The sequence below is a fragment of the Tachypleus tridentatus genome, chromosome 4 (genome assembly GCF_004210375.1).
Source record: "Tachypleus tridentatus isolate NWPU-2018 chromosome 4, ASM421037v1, whole genome shotgun sequence".
Taxonomy (NCBI): Eukaryota; Metazoa; Arthropoda; class Merostomata; order Xiphosura; family Limulidae; genus Tachypleus; species Tachypleus tridentatus.
This window is the reverse complement of record NC_134828.1, coordinates 109,156,378-109,180,389: the sequence shown is the minus strand read 5'-3', so window position 1 is coordinate 109,180,389 and position 24,012 is coordinate 109,156,378. Positions and strand designations below refer to the sequence as shown.

Genomic DNA, 24,012 nt, shown 5'->3' with positions numbered 1-24,012 from the left:
GGTCCTGCTAATTAACTGTTATACCTCCAAGTTTTTCAGCCTAATTGATTAGGCTATACACGAAAACAATCATCTGATAAAAATTAGTGTTTCTCTGACTGTTTATTTTTAATTAATCTAACTACTTAAGAATAATTAGCTGAATATGACCAGATAATGAACCAAATGATTGATTATTGAATTCCATTAATTATCTAGCTCTGTTAAATATGCAGAAATTAGTAATTGAGAAATTGGATATAATTATTTTCTGAAACTGTTTAAATTTAATGATGGTTAATGTAATATAGTACTTCATTCTTTATGGAATATTTGGAAGTATTATTATTGAAAGGTTAATTCTCCTGTAGTAAATAAATGTATATTGTATTAGTCCTGAAAACAATGCTGGAGTGTACTGTGTGATGTTGCTACCAGGAGCTGTTCTTGCAGGATATTTGCAGTGTTTAGACTCTGTCAGTGGTAAGTCAGTGTGTTAAGATATGGTGACAATTTAAATTTCACATTTTTATGTGATGTATGATTCAAATATTGAAGCAAAGTCCAAGAAACTATAGAAACAAATACCTTTTAGTACTAAACTTGTAATTTTGCTCTTCATTCATGTAACATAATGTTTATTTGAATTATATCCTAAAATCTTAACTTCTAAATGTGTTTTACATGTGATAATTGTGATAATACATCCTTTTCAAAGTTTGTTACAGTTCCTTGTAATTACTCACATAATTCTTAAAAGTTGGTCACTGTCCAGTATAAACTTTTAGAATTATTTGACATGTTTTCTATCACAATAAATTATTTAAATACACTGAATCTAAGTTATGTGTGCTTTATAATAAATTCAATAAATTATTAAGTAGTCTTGGTTTCTAAAGCCCAACAAAATTGTTTCCAAATGTTCATTACAGAAGTGTTGATGACCAAACTGTCTATAAATTGTTTCCAAATGTTCACACTACAGAAGTGTTGGTGACCAAACTGTTTGTAAATTGTTTCCAAATGTTCACACAACAGAAGTGTTGATGACCAAACTGTCTAAAATTGTTTCCAAATGTTCACACTACAGAAGTGTTGATGACCAAACTGTCTGTAAATTGTTTCCAAATGTTCACCCAACACAAGTGTTGATGACCAAACTTTCTATAAATTGTTTCCAAATGTTCATTACAGAAGTGTTGATGACCAAACTGCCTATAAATTGTTTCCAAATGTTCACACAATAGAAGTGTTGATGACCAAACTGTCTATAAATTGTTTCCAAATGTTCACACAACAGAAGTGTTGATGAGCTAACAGAAGTGTCTATAAATTCTTTACACTGATGATCTGATGAATTTTTATTTTTTCTTGTGGTCTGTTTAAGCTATATTGTTGTGGAATATTTTAAGAGATATTTCAGAAGTTTAACAGTAATTATTTGTATCAATTCAATTTCATCTTGGATAATTTAACAATTGTTTTTTCATTTTAGGATGCATTCATGCGATACTTAGGGTGAATAAAAGTAGTCCAGAAAGGTTATAATACATGTTGGGTTTAACACTTATTTCTATCACTGTTTGAAAGCTTTTGTTTACAATTTATATATTTTTTTATTTAAACCTTTTTAAAGAATATATTTTTTCATTTTCTTCATCAGTAACTGTAGTACATGTTTTAACTTCATTATGATGAGAGTCTTGTAAGATGTTTTTCCTTGGAACCAATGCAGTGTATACAATGTAGTTCAAAAGGGCTGTAGCAGTAAGCCAGCTAACTTGCACACCAGGTAATTAATCAGTGTAAAATGTGGGACAGTATCACTTAGTTGACAGTGAATTTATCGTCATTATCCAACCTGTAGTACTATTTGATGTTGGCGGAAACTGTGCAGTGTTTATTATTAGATCCAATTTTGTTGTTTCTTGTAGTTTTACATACATTCACATTAAGAAACCTTTAATAATAATATACAAGTGCTTTTATACTGGGAGATTGATTTTAGGTTTTGTGTTTTTACAAGGTTCTCATACTATTTGGAACAGTTCTGATGTACAGTTGAAACTTGTAACTTTTACTTAAATACCTGTTACTTTAACATGTGGTTTGTTTGTAATATAGGAACAATATTAAACTGTCATAAGTACTTGTATATCACAAACAGCTGCTGTATGGAAACCAGTTCTAGTCAGTTTGTCCAATCTAGTCTTTCAGAAACAAGTATTTGGTTTAATAACATGTCAATTTCAAAGAGAGGATTAGAAAAAATGTCTGATTTTAATGAAGCTAAAAATTATTGAGTGAAAATTAAATGTCTAGATTTTAATGTATTTATATACTGAGCTTGGATAATTGTGAGGCTTACCAGTTTAATACTTTAATTTAACACCAGTGTCTGTATATACATAGAAGGGTGTGTAATTCAGTCTTTAATATTCCAGATCCTAATAGGTTTGGAGAAACTAATGTTTTTTGTGAGCTCTGAAAATAATTATTTTAAGCAAACTCTATTTGTATTTTTATATATGACCTAGAATAAAGCCATCATAAGATAAATGTTATGGAATTATTCTCATGAAAAATTCACAAGAGATGAAATAACTTAGTTTTGGAAATTAATATTATTATGGTGCATGATAAAATTTGAATGAAGTCTTCAAGATATTCTGCTGAACAAAACTGAAGAATGTGAAAATATTTTTAACACTTATGTTTTATGTTGCCAGTTTAACAGAACAATTTATAAAATTTGTTTTTAATATCCACTGTAACAGAAGCTATTTCTTTAGTGTAAAGTTCTTGTTTACAATAGAAGAAAGCCAACTGTTCACAGATATTTATTACAATTAATAGCAACAGTCTGGCATCTCCTGTGAGTTCTATTAGTATACATTCCAAAACTGTTTTTCATTAAAATGTAAAAAATTGGTTCGATTCCTTGCTTTTTTTTTTTCTTTCCCAAATTTTAAGAATTATCGAAAATAAATGCACTTACTTACAGGGGCTAAAAGAGTTTATAGTTTTGTTATGCTATGGTAGTTATTTGTCAGTCAAATGGTTGTTGTGGTTTAATGTATTTATTACAAAATATGTTTTTAATAGAACTGTATGCAATAGCATGTTTCCTGTGTGGCTTTCTACTCGCAGCAAGTACTATTACTTTATTGTCTGATCAACTTAATGACATTCCGTTACCTTCTGTCATGTTACTCCTTCCACCATTAACTGAAAGTATGCTGCTGTGTGTCGTCTCAAAACTAGGTGAGAAGATTTTGTGAACGAGATTAGATACAGTAATTTGTTTAGTTACCTGAGTAGACATAGGCATGGGGTCGTTCCGTTGGATCAAATTTTCGAAATTGATGTAATACAAAAGTATTCATACTCACAGTATGGTCAAGTGCAAGCTGATCTCTGTGTAAAGAATACAAATAACTCTGTCAGTAATAGAGTTTGCATATTATATGTATGTGATCTCTACCTCTCAAAACCATGTCTACAATGTTTTTCAATATCTTCTATCAGGAACTGTTGCTGAATTAGCAACTAGATTAAATGAAGAGTTGATTACTCTGACATCAAACATATAACACTGTAAAGGTCTGACATTACATGCACTTTGACCCCACCCATTCAAATGAGGTTAACATCTCATTTTTGTTTTAATAAAAAAATTGTGAGTATGCACAAAACAGTAATGAAATTTTTTTGTTTCCTGGTATTTTGAGAAATATCTATATAATAGCTACAGCTATCTTGGTAATTCATCTTAATCACACAAAATCCTAAAATGTTATCAAATTACTGTCTACTTATTACTTGTAATGAAACAAAATAAATAATTTTCTAACAATCCATTCCTTTGTAAAAAGGAGTGTCTTTCTGAATTTACGTAACTAATGTTTTAATGATGGTAGTATTAAAATCAGTGTAAGAGAGACTATCATTCATACATCAGAATAAGCAAAATACACATTAGGTATTCTAATACAACATGAAGAAATCAAATTTAATTTGTACAGTAGAAGTAGGTAATGGAGCTATTGAATATCTTATGCAAGTTTTTTGTGTATTTTTTGCTACATTGATCATTTCTGCAAATGTTATACAACAGTTATTTAGGGATTCAGAAAGCTATTTGTAAAGTAACAGTTGATCAGCTGATGTTTCTGTTTGTATCTTGGGGCAACTTAAAATATTTAATTGTTCGTGGTTTTCATTGTAGTGATTTTATTAAATTTTTGTTCAACTGGCAGTAAACATTCAACTCTGAGAATCAATGTTAAACTTTTTACACATCTAAGTACACACACATGTATTCTTAAAACAGGTTGTGTTCCTAAGGTTTAAGAAATGATGATTAAATAGTTGAAATAAATTTCTATCCATTTTAAAACAACACTTAAGATGTTAAAAACACTTCATAGTAGTTGAAGGGTTAAAACTGTGTGTAGTTAGAGATACTGTATACAAATATATGGTTGTGATTACACTTAACATTGATCTAATGTATTGGTATATATGGTTGTGATTACACTTAACGTTGATCTAATGTATTGGTTTATATGGTTGTGATTACACTTAACGTTGATCTAATGTATTGGTTTATATGGTTGTGATTACACTTAACATTGATCTAATGTATTGGTTTATATGGTTGTGATTACACTTAACGTTGATCTAATGTATTGGTTTATATGGTTGTGATTACACTTAACATTGATCTAATGTATTGGTTTATATGGTTGTGATTACACTTAACATTGATCTAATGTATTGGTATATATGGTTGTGATTACACTAACGTTGATCTAATGTATTGGTTTATATGGTTGTGATTACACTTAACATTGATCTAATGTATTGGTATATATGGTTGTGATTACACTTAACATTGATCTAATGTATTGGTATATATGGTTGTGATTACACTTAACATTGATCTAATGTATTGGTATATATGGTTGTGATTACACTTAACATTGATCTAATGTATTGGTTTATATGGTTGTGATTACACTTAACATTGATCTAATGTATTGGTATATATGGTTGTGATTACACTTAACATTGATCTAATGTATTGGTATATATGGTTGTGATTACACTTAACATTGATCTAATGTATTGGTTTATATGGTTGTGATTACACTTAACGTTGATCTAATGTATTGGTATATATGGTTGTGATTACACTTAACATTGATCTAATGTATTGGTATATGTGGTTGTGATTACACTTAACATTGATCTAATGTATTGGTATATGTGGTTGTGATTACACTTAACATTGATCTAATGTATTGGTATATGTGGTTGTGATTACACTTAACATTGATCTAATGTATTGGTTTATATGGTTGTGATTACACTTAACATTGATCTAATGTATTGGTTTATATGGTTGTGATTACACTTAACATTGATCTAATGTATTGGTTTTTCTCTTTACTGTAGGTCTTTTTACATCACTTTGTCTTAACCATTTCAACCATCTTGTGTTTAATAAACTTATACTATCAGTTGCTGAGTGTTTTTCCAAGAGTTTCACAGTGGTGAGGCATTTTTTGTGACACAAGGAGTAGTTCTTTTTCTCAGTGTGTCGTTATTGTACCTGGGACAACAAGTGAGTTAAATTATGTTAATAAAATTGATTCACTCACACACTCTCTCTCTCTCTCTCTCTTACATATGTAAATATAAAGAACAGTTAATAAATGGATTGTACTTTTAAATATGGTGACATAAACTTGTTACATTTGTAATCATTAAATACTTCTGTATGAAATCAAAGAAGGCACTGAGGTCATATGTAAAGTCATTCTGTTGAAGTTTCTCCAACATGTTCCCTCCATCACTGCTGTTCAGTGGCACATTGGTATTTCTGCAATACTAGAAACTAAGTTTTGATACCCATTGTAAGCATAGCACAGATAACCCTTTTTGTTTAACTTAAAAAACACCCTTTATCACCAAAAAATAAAATAATAATTCAGTACTAAAGCATTTAACTTTGGACATTAAAGAATGTTTTTGTGATAAAAGTCTTGTCCACATTTTATGTTTGAATCAAAATCTGAGATTTCAACTAAGATCTGATAAATTGTTCTTTTTCATATATTTGTATTTGTGAAGTATCTTTATAAAGACATGAGCTTTTCATCTGTAGACTTACTACCACAATGAGAGATGTTTAGAGTAGGACAATAACACTGTCTTATCTCTCTAAGACTGATAAGCTGGTATATTAACACCCTAGCTTGTTGTTTTCAAAGTTGAGATGAAAATTTTGGAGATAGAGATTATTTTCCTTAAGTATTTATCTCTATTATTGTAGTTAACGTAACTAATATAGACTGTTGTAATATGGTATGTTTCTTGGTGATTACTATTATTTGTTTGCAGGCTGTAGTACCACAAATATCACAGATGTCTTCAAATGTATCAAGTTTTTCTCAAGTAAGTTGACTGAGGTAAGAATGTTTAAGTTATGGTCACAAACCACAAAAATCACTGAACAGTTTCTACTTCAGAAAGTAGTTAGACATTTTAGTTATAGCAAGGTATTTTGTTTCAAAAACTCAATCTTTGACAATAATGAGATATAAATGTTAATAATACAGAGATATAAATGTTAATAATACAAAACTGTTTTTCGTATTTGTAACAAATGCTTTTAAAACAGCATGACAACTCCTACAGACCAATGCATAATTAATATCAGTGTATTAAAATGTCAAGATATATGTACTTTTTTTTTTTTTAACTCACCAAGTTATTGTCTTAGACATAATATTAAAGTAATTCTTCGATTTAACAGTAACCATACGGTCACTGAATTTATTTCTTTTCATTTCTGTTAAATTAATTCTAACAAATTTTTATTCAAACAATGTTCTGTAAAGTTTCTTTACTGACTTGTTTTTAAGTGAATGTCAGACAAAATGGATAAAATTGTCATCAACTATTTTTCATTCACAAATTACAAATTCTTAATAGCTGGGAGGAAGAAATATTGGAACTTGAAATAAATTTTCCTTTCATAATTTAAAGATAAAAGGAAAACTTCCAATGGAACAATCAACAGTAGAAAGATATTTTACTGCTTACTTTCATAGATATGTTTGTTTCAAGGTACATTTGGTATGATCTACAGGGTGTGTTAAAAAAGAATGGAACTGTACGTGATTTTTAGATTTTCTTAGTTTTGGATGTGCTACTGATTGTGGTAAGTTAATCCTACTGTTAATCCACACTTGTTTTGAATTATAAGGACACAATTTTGAGCAGATTCTTTGAAATTTATTGAAGTGGCTACAGTTCCAGATTTTTCAGACATCCTGTATATATGTATAAAAATAATCATTAGAAACTATATTAACTAGGTTTGCCAATTAGATTTACTTAGTGATATAATTTGGTATGAGATTAATAATTTTATTTGTCCAAAATCGTAGGGTATATGACCTATATTATTTTTCTTAGAATTATGAAGCATTTTAAACACAATAAAATAGAACTTGAATCAAAATATGAATATCCATTCTCAAAAATGTGATGCACTAGTGAGGGTTGTAGTTTTATTGGTGATTTTACAACTGAGTATTATTTGTATTAATCTTTTGACAGCTCTGTAGTTGTACTTTTGAGCTGTGTTTAACTTTCTTGTTATGGGCTTGGTCGATTTGCCCAAAAAATTAACCTGTACAGTTTCTATACTATAAGTTATAATATGTTTTGTGTATTCTCACAAAATTTTAAAGCTTTAACCAAGAATTAAGTCATTTATAGACAAAAACGTTTTAATTGCATATTTTCACTAAAAATATCTTTACAGATACATAGTTAGTGTTAACTGCTCTAAGTGCAAGTGATTTTCATGTTGTGATTAAAAATACTTTGTCTGAAAAATTACAAATTTCATTTGCATAATCTCAAACTATATAAGTAAATTTTAAATATTTTTTTAATGTAAAATTTTATTTCATCTACCATAACTTTATATGAAGTTGGTCAATTTGGTTGACCTCATAACCACCAAGAAAAAAAATTGAAATCTATTATCTTATGCCTTCTGGAATGACTTCAAATTGTAACATGAAACTAATTTTTTTATCCCAAATAGCTTTAAAGTTGTATCAGTACACATCTGTTTATACTTAAAATTTATTGTTTTATTGCCCTTATAACAGTATAACTGATAATAAATTCTTTTATTATTATAATTACCATTATTCTTTATTTTACATAATATAATCTAAAAGTTTCTAATTTTTACATTTTAGTTACTTTAATAAATGAAGAATACAGCTGAAGAACAAGAAACACTGTACTTACCTGATCATTTTTGCTGTTGAATGTCAATGAAATTCTACCTACTTTATTATACTGATTGTACTATTACATTACATAATTTGTTATTTTAATTAAGTAATGCACCAAAGAACAAAAAAGTGTAACGCAAGAAGCAGACGTTGTATAACTATCGCAGTTTTTTGACTTTGTAACTACTCAGCAAGAATAGTTAAAATTCAGCTGAGCTTCTCGGTGTGTTTCCTCTGAGAATAAAGTTTGGACTGGAAGCAAAATAGACAGTTCTCTGTAAGGTAACATTAAGCTTCTCAGTGTGTTTCCTCTGAGAATAAAGTTTGGACTGGAAGCAAAATAGACAGTTCTCTGTAAGGTAACATTAAGCTTCTCAGTGTGTTTCCTCTGAGAATAAAGTTTGGACTGGAAGCAAAATAGACAGTTCTCTGTAAGGTAACGTTAAGTTTCTCAGTGTGTTTCCTCTGAGAATAAAGTTTGACTGGAAGCAAAATAGACAGTTCTCTGTAAGGTAACGTTAAGTTTCTCAGTGTGTTTCCTCTGAGAATAAAGTTTGGACTGGAAGCAAAATAGACAGTTCTCTGTAAGGTAACGTTAAGTTTCTCAGTGTGTTTCCTCTGAGAATAAAGTTTGGACTGGAAGCAAAATAGACAGTTCTGTAAGGTAACATATTTGATAAATTAAAACTTTAGCTTATTGGTTATAAATAAATATGGTATTAAACATTGGAGAAAATTTTGGGCAATTTCTGAAATCAAGGTTGTGACAGGTGGGTGTGGCAAGAAGAGTTGTTTTCTATTTTATGGTTCTGTAACTAAATAAGATTGAAGGCTATAAAAATAATGCTTTGACTGAGTGATGACAATATTATAATGCTAATTTATGTTGTTTCATACTTCTTAGAAGTGAAAAATTAGTGAAAAGAGATTTAGAAAGGAAATGACAATTCTCATAAGGGAAATATGTTTTTTTAATATTGTTTTTTGTAAAATTAAGAACACAAAACTTGTATATTAAAACCAAGTCATAAAAAAATTAACCCCTCTAGGCATTGTACCAAATCTAGAAATATACCAGAAGGTGTTGATTGGTAGAAATAAACTACTTGATTCTGCTATTCACAAACTTATCTCAGATATAAAATTCATAAAGTATGAAAAACGATACAGCTGTACATAACAGTAATGGTTTCATCATTCCCATCTTCTCCAGAATCAATATCATACTCTTGCTTTCTTCTAATATAATTCTATTTTGACCTCTCAGGTCACTTGTCCTTCTTATTACTTATTTTGTCTTCACTTCCAGTTAATATAATTTTATTTATGGTATACAGCATTTACAAACACCACAGTTTCCTTTCTTTCTGTGTTTATGTTCCTGGCAAGACAGTTTATAGATTTAACTTATTATAATTTTTGAATCAGATGTTTTTTTATAGATTGTATTATTGGATTATGGTTACTTAGTTTAATGCGTAAATCCATTTTTAGGATAAGTTTTCCCAACCATGAGTCTTAAAAGTTGGCTTATTAATTATGTTTTTATGCCAAATTTATTCGTATACCATTATAAGAAAACAGTGTAATGAAATGTTGAATGTAACTCACTAAAACCTGTTGAAATATTCAGGAAATGATGCCTATAGTGAGGTTAAATTTAAGATGAAGAAAAAAAAATCATTCAACAAAACAACGTACATAAATAGCTTAAAATTGCAATCTCTAAGAAAGTTTATAATTTTAAGTTTGTTTTTTTAAAGCTAATTTTTCTTTTCCAAGATAGTGAAAAGATAACTTGTGGTGCTGTGGTTGAAACTGTAAAATAAACATTTGAAATAGTTGTTTTCTTTTCCTAGGTGGTGCTGGTTGGATGCATATTGTTTGTAGTGGTCGTACATAAATCACCTTACTTTCGTAATCCGTTACAATTTTCTCTGCTGTTCCTGGCTCTAGGGACACTGTTGATCTATCCTAGTTGTTACTTTATCTTAAGACAAGAACCTGTCATGTGGTTGTTAAGTTTTTGTTTGGGAACACAAGAAAGAGTAAGTTTGTATTTAAAAATAGTTTTAACTCACATTATTTTCATTAATGGTTAGTTATTTACCTCAAGTAAAGTGCAGTATAAGTTTTCATTTTCTGTGTTTTTTAATTATCAATTCATATACATAAATGTTTCTCCTGTTTTGTAGTTTTCTAACTGATATAATATGGGAAAAATAATGTATAAACATTGTGAAAAGTTTATGTGACTCTAAGCAAGTCATGTTACCTCAATATCAGTTCCACACCAGATAAATTAGGAGAGACGAACAATAACATTTTGGTGGAAATGCATCTGCTTTTATCAATCGAACAATACCTAGTATAAAAAGCTATCAAACCGAACTTTAAGGTACAATTTATTAGGCTTAATATTTGTACACTTATGTCAATCATAACTGTATTTGTTATATTTGGGATGTATTAGCATTAAACCTTTTCACAATGGTCTTGTTGGTATAGTATACGTGAGTTTGTGTGCACATTTGTGTTTAAGTATTTATACTATAACTTCTGATGCAGCGCTTTTATCTGTATAAAATTTGGTAGACTTTCAGTAAAGATTTTTTTGTACACAAAAGGTCAGATTTTTTATGAAGTATTTTTTACTAAAGATTTGTTTATTAAAATACAGTCTCGTTACTAGTCCGAGCGTGAAGTGATTTTATGTTATAATTGGAAAAATCTATTCTTCATTCCAAAAATTTCATATTATTTGTGTAATGTCTAAAACCTAAAACATTGAAAACATTTGTTTTTAGTAACACTTTATATTTTCTCTGACCTAACTATGCTGGATCTGTCAATTTGGGAAACTTCGAACTATCATAAAAATATTAAGAAATATTGGTTATCCTTTTTTTGGGGGGAGGGGAGCTAGAATGTCTACAGATTATAATACAAAAATACAAATGTTTAAGTAGCTCAACTTTCAGTGTTGTTTATTATTTTTTATTATACTAACCTTGTAGTGATGCCTAGCTAACATTACATGACTAGCACTGCTACATGTATGCTCATGTTACTGTATGCAATAACATAAAACTGACCTTTGGTCTTTACAAAATGACCATATCTTGGCAGTGTTTTAATGGACTAGAATTTTGTAATGTACAGTCACATTTCAATTATTATACATTATGTATATATGTATATAGAATATTCCTTTTTGGAAATATATTAATATTTTTTTGTAAAATATAGAACAACATGAAGAAAAGCAAACAGTTATCTTTTCTAGCTATAACCTTTGAACTCAGTTGCTATTGGTCACAGGTTGATAAGCCTTTAAAATTTTGTGTGTGGAGAATATGAAACAAAATTATTTTTTAGGTTTTTTTATATATACAGTTGAATAACCAAAGATTCAATAGAATTCTACTATAATTTTTTCAAGCTTAATAACTAAATTGTATTTAGGTCTAAAGAAAATACAAAACTTCAAACAGACCAAAGACACAATCTGCCTCCTTCAACTCTGTGTTCAAAAGAATGTGGTAGCCTTTTAACACACTGAAATGGCTGAAAAACCCACGAGGGGGACATTCTAAGCTATTGATTGGTTATTCAAATGTCATGTATTATACTACGTGTATACAAGAGATTATTTCCAAATGTGAGAAAATGTGAACAGAGCAACTGTGTTTGATTCAGTACTTGAGTCATATTTCAGCAAAGTAAAGAGATACAAGGTTTTTGTTTTATATTCTATCTTGTCGATATTGGTAATTTGAGTTCCTAATTTGTACGAAACTATTGATTTAGTATCACAAACATCACTAAAATCTTTTGATATGTACTTTTAAATTGAGAAACTGACTCGTATATAATATTAAAGTTTGAACAGACATAAATGTATGAAAAATATTTCAATAACATTTTCATTGCAAGTCAACAATCACTATGACATGGCTTTTAACCCTTAACATATCCTGAAAGGGTTAACCCACTTGCTGCTGGCTCAGTAACTGTCAGACTTTGTGCTATACAGGGGTGTAGATCCTGAGGGGAGGGGTATACATCTCCCCTTCATTTTAGGTGGGGGTATGGTGCATACAATCATCCCCCCCCCTACAGTTTGATCTGTTGAATTGTTTTATTGCATCACAGGCCTACAAACTGTGTACATGCAAGCATTCAGTAAACATAATAAGTCTTTTGTACATGAAAAATAAATCTGATTTCTTTATCAATTAGTTCAGGGTGTGAAGTGGACTTCATGCTAAGATTAGAAATACTGAAATTCATCATAATCTCTAACTGTCCTAACTGTATGTGCATTAGGTCAATTTAACCAACCTTGTTATCACCATGAAATATGAAATAGATCTAAATTAGCCTTTTGTTTAGAATGTAACTGGATACTACAGTTGTTAGTCCTAAATACCTTAAAGCTCATAACAGTATACCTATGTTTTTACTTTCATTTTATTGTCTTTTGGCCCATGTGGTACTAATAATCCTACCACACAAGTAAATTACTTGACAAAAGTATAGCTCATATTACCATATCAAATTATGTAACACAGCTGTTTGCTTTCATACCTTGAGAAACATTTTTATAACTTTTATTATTATATTTCCTAATCTAACCTAAAGTTTTAATTTTTACAATAATAAATGAAAAACAAAAACTATATCACTTGCTTGACTTTTTGCTGTTGGTTGTCGATGTATCTTAAGCCTATTTTTATTCATACTAATGGAACTAATATATTAAATAATTTTTATTTACTTAAATAATGCACCTATGAACACAGAATAATAACATATATAAAATGAACAGTGCACTATAACTGTCAAACGTTTTATGACTTTTATAACTTTAATATAAGAACCTTTAAAACTGAAACTGCAAACTTCTGTAACAACAAACATTTGATAGATTAAATTATGCTTTCTATTGATTATAAACAATATATTATGGAATTTCAGAAGTTTGGCAATTTATGTAAGAGAGGATGTGAAAAATTAATCTTATTTTCTGGTGTACATCTCCATTAATAAATAAGATTGAAGGCTATCAAAATTATGCTTTGCCTTAGTAATAACTACATTATCAAAATGAGTTATCTTAAATTTCTTTCTTGTAAGAGTGGAGTTTCTAAATAATTTAGACAAGAGGAAGACCGAGAGAACAAATATGACAATTCTTATACTAGGGGAAATGGAAGTTTCTTTTAAAATATTTCTTTATAAAATTAAGGATATAGTTTCTATTACAGTTTTACTCATTAATGTTTTAATGCCAAGTGTATTTGTATACAATAATAATTAATTAATTAAATTTTGAATGTAACTGCACAAGGCTGTGACATGCCTGTTAAGTAATAAGTAAACTGTTCCAGCAGTAAATTTTACATTATATCAAATTAAGAAAAGGCAGTTGTGTTTATTTATGATTCTTTTTATTTGTTTGAAACATGTTACTGTTATTGATTAGTGGAAAAAACATGGTTATAGTTTATTGTTCAAATAGTTTGAAAATTGGCACTGTCCTCGGTAAATATACATGCACACAACATACGGTAGAAATTGGATATTTCATCACACTGCTTGCCCTTCATGACTACGGAATCCTCTCACATAGCATATATGATTCTTGCATCATTTTCTTCTGAGGAAAGAAGGCAAACTTCTTTATCCACATATTTTATTTTTCTTTCACTGATATGATTATTATTTATATTACGATTTACAATTTGAAAACCTTTTTTCTTTATGTTTTGTAACGATACATGTTTTGCTACAGAGTACTTTAACTTAGGGTGCTGAACTTTTAGCATTTAATCTGGAAACTAACTTTCTGAACCATTTTAATCATATAAAAATGTTTTACAAGTTTTGTTCATGGTTAATAAATGCAAAAAAATCTGAAGAACACACATGCAAGTTAAAGTAATATATAAAAAGGTAATGTATTTTTGTTTCCTTTCATTAAGGTACTTTTAAATGAACATATGAATTTATTTTTTATTATTCACAGGTAACCTTGATAATTCTCTGGACCCTATCTTTAATTAGTACCATTCTCTTTGTGGGAAGTTGGCAGGGAAAAGTCTCAACGATTACAAGGAAGGTTTTTCACATTATGGTGATTGTAGTGTATGTTCCTGGGCTTCTCATGGAAGGTGAACTTCTCTACCTGGCTAGTGGAGTGGTGTTTGCTCTGTTTATTTTGATCGAGTATGTTCTTTTCATTATCCTAATATTCTAGTTTTACTTATGGTTAACTTTCAAAATATTAGCTTTTACAATCAAGCATTGTGTCCCCCCCACTGGTACAGCAGTAAGTCTACAAATTTATGATGCTAAAATCAGGGGTTCAGTTCCCCTCAGTGGATTCAGCAGATAGCTCGATGTGGCTTTATTGTAGAGAAACACACACAAAAGACATGGTCAAGGATATTCTTGTATGATATATATCATTTAAATTTATGTTAAGTTGGTTTTGGTTGAAAACCTTTTGTATTTGATATAATTATCCAACCGAGAAATAAAATTAGCACAAAACTAATGCTAAGTGAAAATATAAACTCAAATATTTTGAAATTATTCTTAGTTAACTTTCAAAGAAGCACTTAGAATCATAATTATATATATAAATGTGTGAATTAAACTTTCAGTGATGTTAAAATTCTACAATGAAATATATTTGTAATACTTAGGACTAACTCATTTTAATAACTGCACTATTACTTTATCTAACATTAGTTTCTTAACAACCTAACAAAGGGAGCTAGATAGATGGGATAGATCACTTGTAGACATGTGTATTTTTATTACTACTAACACTTTTTTCTGATGATGTATGTTCTGGGTTAAGAGCAGATTAATATTTCTGTGAAATTGAGGATTCTCAGCACTAAAGGTTTATTTTGAAATTTAAAAAGTGACAGTCTTAGGTTATTTTAAATCATTTCAGACCATCAGATTTTTCAAGATACCTCCTGTTGGTGAGGCAGTCCAAACAGCTTTTTCTGTCTTCCTTGATGAAAAGGACTCGGGTCCTTTAATACTGACCCATATTTATCTGTTGGTTGGCTGCTCATTACCTTTATGGATTTGTCCAGTTCCTTTGAAGACTGGTAAGAAAGTAATTCTTATCTCTGTGGGGTCAAAAGATCACTTTATTAATGTCCAGAAAGAATTTGTACTTGTATGTATCACACACTGATTGTAAAGTCAGAGCACACAGCTGACATCAGGTTCATTTTCATACACACTTATATTTTTACACTGTCGTGAATATAAAAACAGAAAATGGTTCATTCGACCACACTGCACACTTATTATCATTTACTATCCACTGGTTGTAGTCCAAGCATCTGAAGTTGTCTTCTTATTTTCATCTGAGATAAGTTAATCTTCAGCTTGTTTTTGGCTTCCACATAATATTTTAAAACATCTTATTATTGGGGTAGTCAAATCCTGGCCAATGTTGTAGATATCAGCCCTCCTAAGACACAAGTATCTGCATGTTTGAGCCATCTCTCCTCTTAGTCTATATCCTAATGTTGGTGACCACAGTTTATATTGCTGGCAGTTGCATTTATTTTTGTTTGCCACTTTTGAGACTCTTCTTTGACGTGCTTTACAATGTTTGTCAAGTAACTGGTCTGTGACGGTGAAATCGGTGTTTGGTGAGCAGCTTTTGTCATGTCCCATTGAATGTTAGAGATATTCTGAATCGTGCTTGTTGTGTTGCAATGTATTAATTGTAACACGATTGTGTTTTAAACATACAGATAAATGGAATAATAGGTAGGCAAATGGCTTGTAAGCATTAGGAAATGTTTTATTGAAGGTGAAATGTTCATGTTTTCAACAGAATGTTGGTCTGTTTAATCCCTGAAAAACACAGATCAGTGTTCTGTTCAAAATGTATTGTATGTTCCACCTTCAGTAAAATTCTTCCTTATGCTTATAAATCATTGTTTACCTTATTATATTAGAATAATTTACTTCCATACTCAAGTAAATGAGGATGAGCAATTGTGGACAGTTGATGTATTTGTAACTTTAATATAGTTGTAAGGCATGTTTTTTTAAAAATGTTTTGTAGACATGTATAGTGTTAAGTACATACATGTTGGTTTCAAGTGGTTTTAGATAGTGATGTTACATCATACTGTGGGCTTGAGGATTCTCTTAATGTTAAAATTAGAGGTTTGGTCTCTGTTGTGTGCAGTGCATAAATGAGCTATTGTGGTGCTTTTTGCCAAACTAACAAACCTGTCAGTTGTGTTTGAATAAAGATATTTCTTGTTACTATAGTGATTTTTAGTGTTGTATTGAAATCCAATTCAAGTTAGTCCTTTACTGTAAAACTTTTGCTGATAGGCCAGTTTGTTTTTGTGTGGTATGAAGACATACAATGCGTTATCCACATTCTTATATTGATATTTGTTCATAAATGTGTACAAAATAACTGATTTATTTGTGGTTATGTTGTGTGGGTAAATTACAAGTTCAGAAGTACATGTATGTTTACATATTTCCAAAACTTTCTTTGAATGAAAATTCTTGTTGCATATGCCAACAATATTCTTCACTACCTTTAGAGTGCTCCGGCATGCCAGGTAGTTAAGGCACTCTACTTGTATTCTAAGAGTCGTGGGTTCGAATTCCAGTCACACCAAACGTGCTCACCCTCCAAGCCATGGGAGCAATATAGTGTGATGGACAATCCCACTATTCTTTGGCAAAAGAGTAGCCCAAGAGTTGGTGGTGGGTGGTGATGACTAGCTGCCTTACCTCTAGTCTTACATTATTAAATTAGGAGCAACTACTGCAGTTAGCCCTTGTGTAGCTTTGCACGAAATTTAAACCAAACCAAGCTTTTGCAGTAATAATCTTATTCTGCGTGGAACTGTGATTAGTTTTAAGCTCTCATATCTAAAGAAACAGTGTAAAAAATCATGTCATAACAGGTAAAATATTACAAGTTGAAAATAAACAATATTTAATAATATTGGTATCTAACATGGAAAGTAAGTGTTAGAAATAACTAGTGTAAAATTCTGTATAAAACACTTCAGATCTAGTATAACATGGAAAGTAAGTGTTAGAAATAACTAGTGTAAAATTCTGTATAAAACACTTCAGATCTAGTATAACATGGAAAGTAAGTGTTAGAAATAACTAGTGTAAAATTCTGTATAAAACACTTCAGATCTAGTATAACATGGAAAGTAAGTGTTAGAAATAACTGGTGTAAAATTCTGTATAAAACACTTCAGATCTAGTATAACATGGAAAGTAAGTGTTAGAAATAACTAGGTGTAAAATTCTGTATAAAACACTTCAGATCTAGTATAACATGGAAAGTAAGTGTTAGAAATAACTAGTGTAAAATTCTGTATAAAACACTTCAGATCTAGTATAACATGGAAAGTAAGTGTTAGAAATAACTAGTGTAAAATTCTGTATAAAACACTTCAGATCTAGTATAACATGGAAAGTAAGTGTTAGAAATAACTAGTGTAAAATTCTGTAAAAACACTTCAGATCTAGTATAAAATTTACTGTCCAGTTTAAACAGTCAGTTCAGGTATGCATTTGAAAATTAGTTGGAAACTTTTATGATTGTTGTACAAATAACATTTGAGAGAACTTTTACTCCAAATTAATAATTAGATTAAGTTGCATCCATAAAGATGAGAAAACCCACTTGTAGAGAAAATTTCACATTTAAAAATGGCTGGTTGTAGGTAGAGAAAGCACAAGTAGAGGAGCAAACGTTTCAACCTTCTTTGGTCATTGTCAGGTTCACAAAAAGAAAGGGTTACTGATCGGTAGCTGACCACATGTTTGAGGGCAGTTGTGTAATTGAGTGTAGGAATGTAGAGGGCATGCTTAGATGTTTGATATATTTATTAATATAGGTATAAAGGTGTTCCTTTGTATTGGTTTATTTTGGGCTTCAGTTGTATAAGTAAGGCTTCTTTGATTTTGTGTTTGTTTATGTTTGTTTCTTTATTTATACAAATTTATTCAAAAACCAGGCACAAAACTAAGGTCTATACTATGTAAAAATTACACTGTTTTTTGTGTTTTTAAATTTTGCATAAAGCTACTCAAGGGCGATCTGTGCTAGCTGTCCTTAATTTAACAGTGTAAGACTAGAGGGAAGGCAGCTAGTCATCACCATTCACTGCCAACTTTTGGGCTACTCCTTTACCAACGAATAGTGGGATTGACCATCATATTATAATGCCCTCATGGCTGAAAGGGGGAGCATGTTTGGTGCGACCGGAATTTGAACCCACAACTCTCAGATTACAAGTCAAACGCCTTTAACTCGCCTACATGCTGGGCCAAAACCTACACTGACAAACACAACAGCAACATTATTTATAAAATACAATGTGATAACTGCCACGACTTTTATATTGGAAAAACAAGTAGAAAAATGGAAACCAGATTCAAAGAACTCAAAAAGCCACCTTCACACGTTTTAGAACTATGTAGATTACACATGACACGAAGAAAAGTTTGAAAAGTCACTTAAATATTTCTTCTATGAATTTGGAAATTAATACTTGTATAAAACTTTGAACATAACTCTGTAAAAATGCCTTAAGAATGTATAGTTTGACCTTATAAACATAGGGTTAAGGTACAATATTAGTAAGTTTATTAAAAATTGCTAAATCAATTGAAATATTAGTACTCAAGGTCATGAGTAAAACAATTCACAGAATAGCATAAGCTTGTCTCCACAAGTGTTGAGAGTGTAATAACATTGTAAATAGAGAGTTCTGTGCCATATGTAACACATTCAGTGAGGTATGTTCCTTATTGAACAGCTTAATAATTAACCAGAGAAATTACCCTTGAAATGACTTTTCATAAGAAACTTTTCTATAATAATTATGAATGCTGTGTTTTGGTCTCTTGAAGTGTGGAAGATCTCGCATGTCTTGAAGTGTGGAAGATCTCGCGTGTCTTGAAGTGTGGGAGATCTCGCGTGTCTTGAAGTGTGGAAGATCTTGTGTGAATTCTTTTCTTTTTGCTTGTGGCATTTGTAGTAGTTTTCTTGTGAATTTAAAAACTGATCCAAACATCAAAAATCAGTGACATCTGTAAAGAGTAGTCTGTGTCAGTAATAATTCTGTTTGTTTTGTTTAACATGAAAGTAGTTAGCTTTGGATTAACCTAAGTATCAGTGAATGCATGTATATGTTACTTGAAATGAGATTTTGAGAAATAACAAGTGAACTGTTTCCAATGGTCAGGAAATACCAATTTTTTATATATATATATCAAGTTAAAACTATAAAGAAGAGGGTAGTAGTAATAACATTACTGTTAACTTTCACATTAGATGTTAAACTAATAGTCATAAAATTTTAGTTAAAGAACATAACTGAAATGACTTAATGATAGATTTGATTGGTTCTACACTACAAGTTACTATTTACAGGAAAAATACCCCCTCCAGTTTGGAGTGGTGTATTAGCTCTTGGATTTGGTGATACTGCAGCATCAGTTGGAGGTACTTTGTGGGGAAAACACCATTGGTCGGGTGAGTTATTAACTCTCACTTAATGTTGAATGTGTTAGAGATATTTTATAAAGATAGAACTGTTAATCAGTGGAGTTGTTGTATTTTATAACAATTTTATAATACAGGTAAAGAGAAAAAAAATTAAAAAAAGTAAATAATTTAGGGGTGTCATTCCAACATGTTAGCACTGATGAAAAATGTATCTAGCAGTGTGCATGTGTGTGTTTGTTTCTAATAAACAAAAAACAAACACTGAACAAACCAAATGCATCTCCAGGGTAAAACCTATAATATGAGATACAAAATCTACTTTAGGTTGGAAGTAGGATCCACATTGTTGCGAGGATAGACAGTCTATCAGTTTTGACCTCCATTACCCAGTCTCACATGAAGAAATTCATAAATAGTTATAATAAAATAATCAAAAGAAACAACAGTTAGCTTAAGCCTGCAATGTCCCATGTATATATTATCTTTCACTTCCTTCAGACAATTGTGGGAAGGTGACTGCTTTTCAAAGTGCAGAAGAAGTGTAGTAACTTATCACTACAACTTGGGCTAAGTAAGATGAACTTATCCCCTGAAGTTGGCATTCCTATCCTTATTATGGTAGTAAGGTACTAATTAGTAGCCCAGTAGACACATTATACTAGTATGTAGAGGGTCTTAACCAGTTAACTAGCTTGTATAACTCCCAACTATTACCAATTTGTAGACTGTAAACAAACCTTTATATGCAATAAGGTGTTCATCCACATAAAGTAGTGCCAAGTGATTTAAAATTACCTTATTCACAACTAAAACTAGTTATCACAAACTTTCAGTAAAGTTTTCTTGGCTTTTACTTACTATTTATTTAATACATCATTATATGTATCACAGAATATTTTAATGATTTTATTTAGTTTCTTTATTAAGTTTGTTAAACAATTTTTGCATCAGAATTTCAACATTAATAATAGAATATTGTATTTTGTTACAAATTTTGTAAATTACAAATAATTATGAAGTTCCAATGCTTATAACAGAAGAGTATTGTATATTAATATTAAGAGGTGAACCATATATTGAAAAAGACAATATTTAGATTGATATCCTTATCAGTTATTTTAATCTCTCAATCTAAATAATCTGTTTCTGTATTATAAACTGAAGAATTTTTTAGTTTCTAATTCTACTGGATAAATATTGATAATAACATTAGTTATATGAGGATTATTTTATAAAATTGCAATAAAAGTAGAATAGTTAGCTCATATTAGAACTCCTATTACCTGTTTAAAAACCTAGTTATTTAAAAATATATAATTATTATAAATGCAGAAACTTTGTATATCTTATGATTTTGGAGTTACATTTTCTAAATCTTTGAATGGAATTCTGGTGTACGGTAAAATCAAATGTTTTGAATGGTTTATTTGTTCACGTTTGTTTCTTATTATTAAAACTATAATTTTCTTAAATAAAACATTAAGTAATTTGTTTAATAAACAGATGGTTTTTTAAAACTTGTTCTTATTGAATTAGAAATAAATGTAAATTTAATCATATTTATGGAGTTCAGGAATAGCATACTGAAAAGATAAATCTACAAAAGTGTTTGGGTTAAGATGAAGTTTTAACGAAATTATTAATTTCTGTATCTTTAGACTGGTTAATAACTTTAAAAGCTTTTATTCTATTGACTTCTTTTATCATAATTAATGCATAATACCATTTACAAATGACTCCATAATTACAGTTAGCCTTATTAATGGAAACTATAACATATATTGTAATTCATGAATCTGTTTTTTTAAACTGATAAAACGGTGAATCTATTTGGTGTTTCTTTAGTTCAGACTTTTTATTTCTTAAGGTTGTTTTATGTTGAGGGAAATGATAGCATGTATTTTCTAATCTCTGCTTTAGGTAGCAAAAAGACTTATGAAGGAACACTGTGTGGATTCATTGTTCAACTCTTTGCCACATTCTTGTTGTTACCATTGGGTTAGTATACAGCAAAGTGGATTAAAATTTTATTTTTATTGCAATGAAATGTTCAGTATTACAGCACATTTGTTTTATTTTGACTTGACCCCCAGGACTGAAAATATCAAATAGTTCCTTCTTTTGACTTGTCATTCAGATGCATTTTGTGGTGTTTTTTTATTGTAAGCTTATTCAAGTTCCAAAGTATGCAATATAAATAATTCTACAGTGAAGTTATTATTATGTGGCATAGAAATCTGTTGTGATTACTTTAAACATCTAAAGTAATTATGTAATTTAACATATTCTTATCCACATCCAAACCATCGAGGACTTTCCAAGGTTTGGATGCAAACCTGTATATCAAATTGCAAAATGTAAGTAAAAATAATAAATCTGACTCAACTTCAATAATTTGTAATTGACAAGTTTAGTTAGGTTTAATAAGTTTGGAGACAATGGTAAAATATTATCATGTGTCAAACCTTGTTTGATAGAAACTATAGGTAGATTGATAACAGGACAGTGATAAAATAAGTATTTGTGTGTCTGTGTAATATGTTTGTTTAAAGATCAAAATAAACTTACTGGATATAAAAAATGGAACTGTCAGGTTAACAATGAAGGAGTGAAATTGTTAATTGAATGGAAGTTTTTCAGAACAGTGTCTTATAAAACAAATGCTTGTTGTTTCATAACCTACAAAGTGGTAAATATTAAATTAATAACATACTTTTTAAAGCCAGAAGTATTTGCTATTTAGCAAGTTTGTTTTAAGTTTTCATACCATAATAAGGAAAAAACTGAGATATTTATGACAGCTTTGGTTCAGAAAGGCTCGTACATTATTTACTATACTTTCAATAAATACTGTTAACATTAACACAATACACTGATTAAACATTGAATGAACAATAGAGAGGTCAATGCATTCTAATAATTATAGATTGTAATTTTTTTATTGTGTTGATTCTTGACAACATGCACCTTTTGATGACAAGAAACTCACTTGAAATAAAAGCATATCTCAGAACAACTGGTATGGGTATTAACACTTACTGATAAGCAGAGAACAGTGTTTTAATTTTTCTAGGTAATCTTCAGGTTAACAAAGATTTGTTAGTTTGTCTTTGTTAACCTGAAGATGGCCTAGGAAGGTCAAAACAAAGATTTGTTAATTAGTAATTTACATGGTGATTTTAAGCTGTAATTAACCACCATACAAGTATTTGGCTTTTGACAAAAAATGTACTTTTACAGGTGGAACTGTTCTAACACCTTTTAACACTGCTGTGGTTATTTTGGCAACATTAGCCTGCTGTCTCTTGGAGGCCTGTACAAATCAAGTGGATAATTTAGTACTCCCTACGTTTTTGTACATACTTCTATGTTTTGTGTATGTACAAGGTCATCAGTTGTGAATGTTCTGTTTATTAATGTTAGCTGGAATATGTTGTTACAGAAACAGATAAAAGTTTTGCACCAGTTTTATGTAACCGTAATTAGGGTTAAACATTTGTTGTTTACAGTTATGGTTAGATGACATATTTGCATTGAATGATATTTCTGGATCCATATTAAAAAAACAACAAATATTTGTATGTAAGAATATGAATTATGTAAATAATTTGAAATATTATTTTGATACGTGTAAACATTTTGAGAAAGTGTTCTATACTTTTGTTTCTTAAGCTATTGAGTCGTGCTGGTTTTAATCACAGACTTAAATAAATTAAAATATGTTTGGGAAATCTGCTAATTCTTATAAAAATTAAATAACCTTCAATAAAATACCAAAAACTAATGTGAACTGTGTTTCATTTTATATGTGTGTCTTTTCTTATAGCAAAGCCACATAAGACTATCTGCTGAGCCCACCAAGGGGAACCGAACCCCTGATTTTAGCATTGTAAATCTGTAGACTTACCATTGCACTAGCAGGGGCCCATTTCATATGAAGGAGAGAAGTTCAGAGAAAACACCTTTAAGTCTATGAGATGCAAATTTTTAAAATTATATCTTTAATAAATTAAAACTAATATTAAATACTGTTAGATAGAATGGGCATGGAAATACTGGTGAAGAAGAGAAAAAAAGTTAAAACTTAGGATTTAAAATTTAAGATTAATTTAAAATCATCAAACAAAGATTACAGAGCCTAGTTTTTGGTCTCCTTGT

At 29.8% G+C, this 24,012-nt stretch overlaps 2 protein-coding genes across 6 annotated transcripts; both read left to right on the top strand.

Annotated features, from left to right (window-relative positions):
* Window positions 1-267: 267 nt before the first annotated feature.
* Window positions 268-14,583, top strand: LOC143249870 (dolichol kinase-like). Of its 5 annotated transcripts, none has more exons than XM_076500452.1 (6): window positions 268-462; window positions 3,085-3,243; window positions 5,440-5,608; window positions 6,388-6,441; window positions 10,166-10,354; window positions 14,376-14,556. In XM_076500452.1, exons 4-6 carry the CDS (start codon window positions 6,412-6,414, stop codon window positions 14,484-14,486), a joined length of 330 nt encoding a protein of 109 aa, XP_076356567.1. In that variant the 5' UTR covers window positions 268-462; window positions 3,085-3,243; window positions 5,440-5,608; window positions 6,388-6,411; the 3' UTR covers window positions 14,487-14,556. The 5 variants fall into 5 exon arrangements, 2 of the variants coding, with proteins under 2 accessions (XP_076356567.1, XP_076356566.1); XM_076500451.1 differs by having other exon boundaries at window positions 276-462; window positions 14,338-14,583; XR_013028017.1 differs by having other exon boundaries at window positions 289-462; window positions 14,376-14,554.
* On the top strand, window positions 14,577-23,655 carry LOC143248191 (dolichol kinase-like). Its single transcript, XM_076496624.1, has 5 exons — window positions 14,577-14,640; window positions 15,245-15,439; window positions 19,780-19,881; window positions 21,775-21,852; window positions 23,095-23,655. The coding sequence occupies exons 1-5, from the start codon at window positions 14,577-14,579 to the stop codon at window positions 23,253-23,255; spliced, it is 600 nt and encodes a 199-aa protein (XP_076352739.1). The 3' UTR covers window positions 23,256-23,655.
* The last annotated feature ends 357 nt before the right edge of the window (window positions 23,656-24,012 follow it).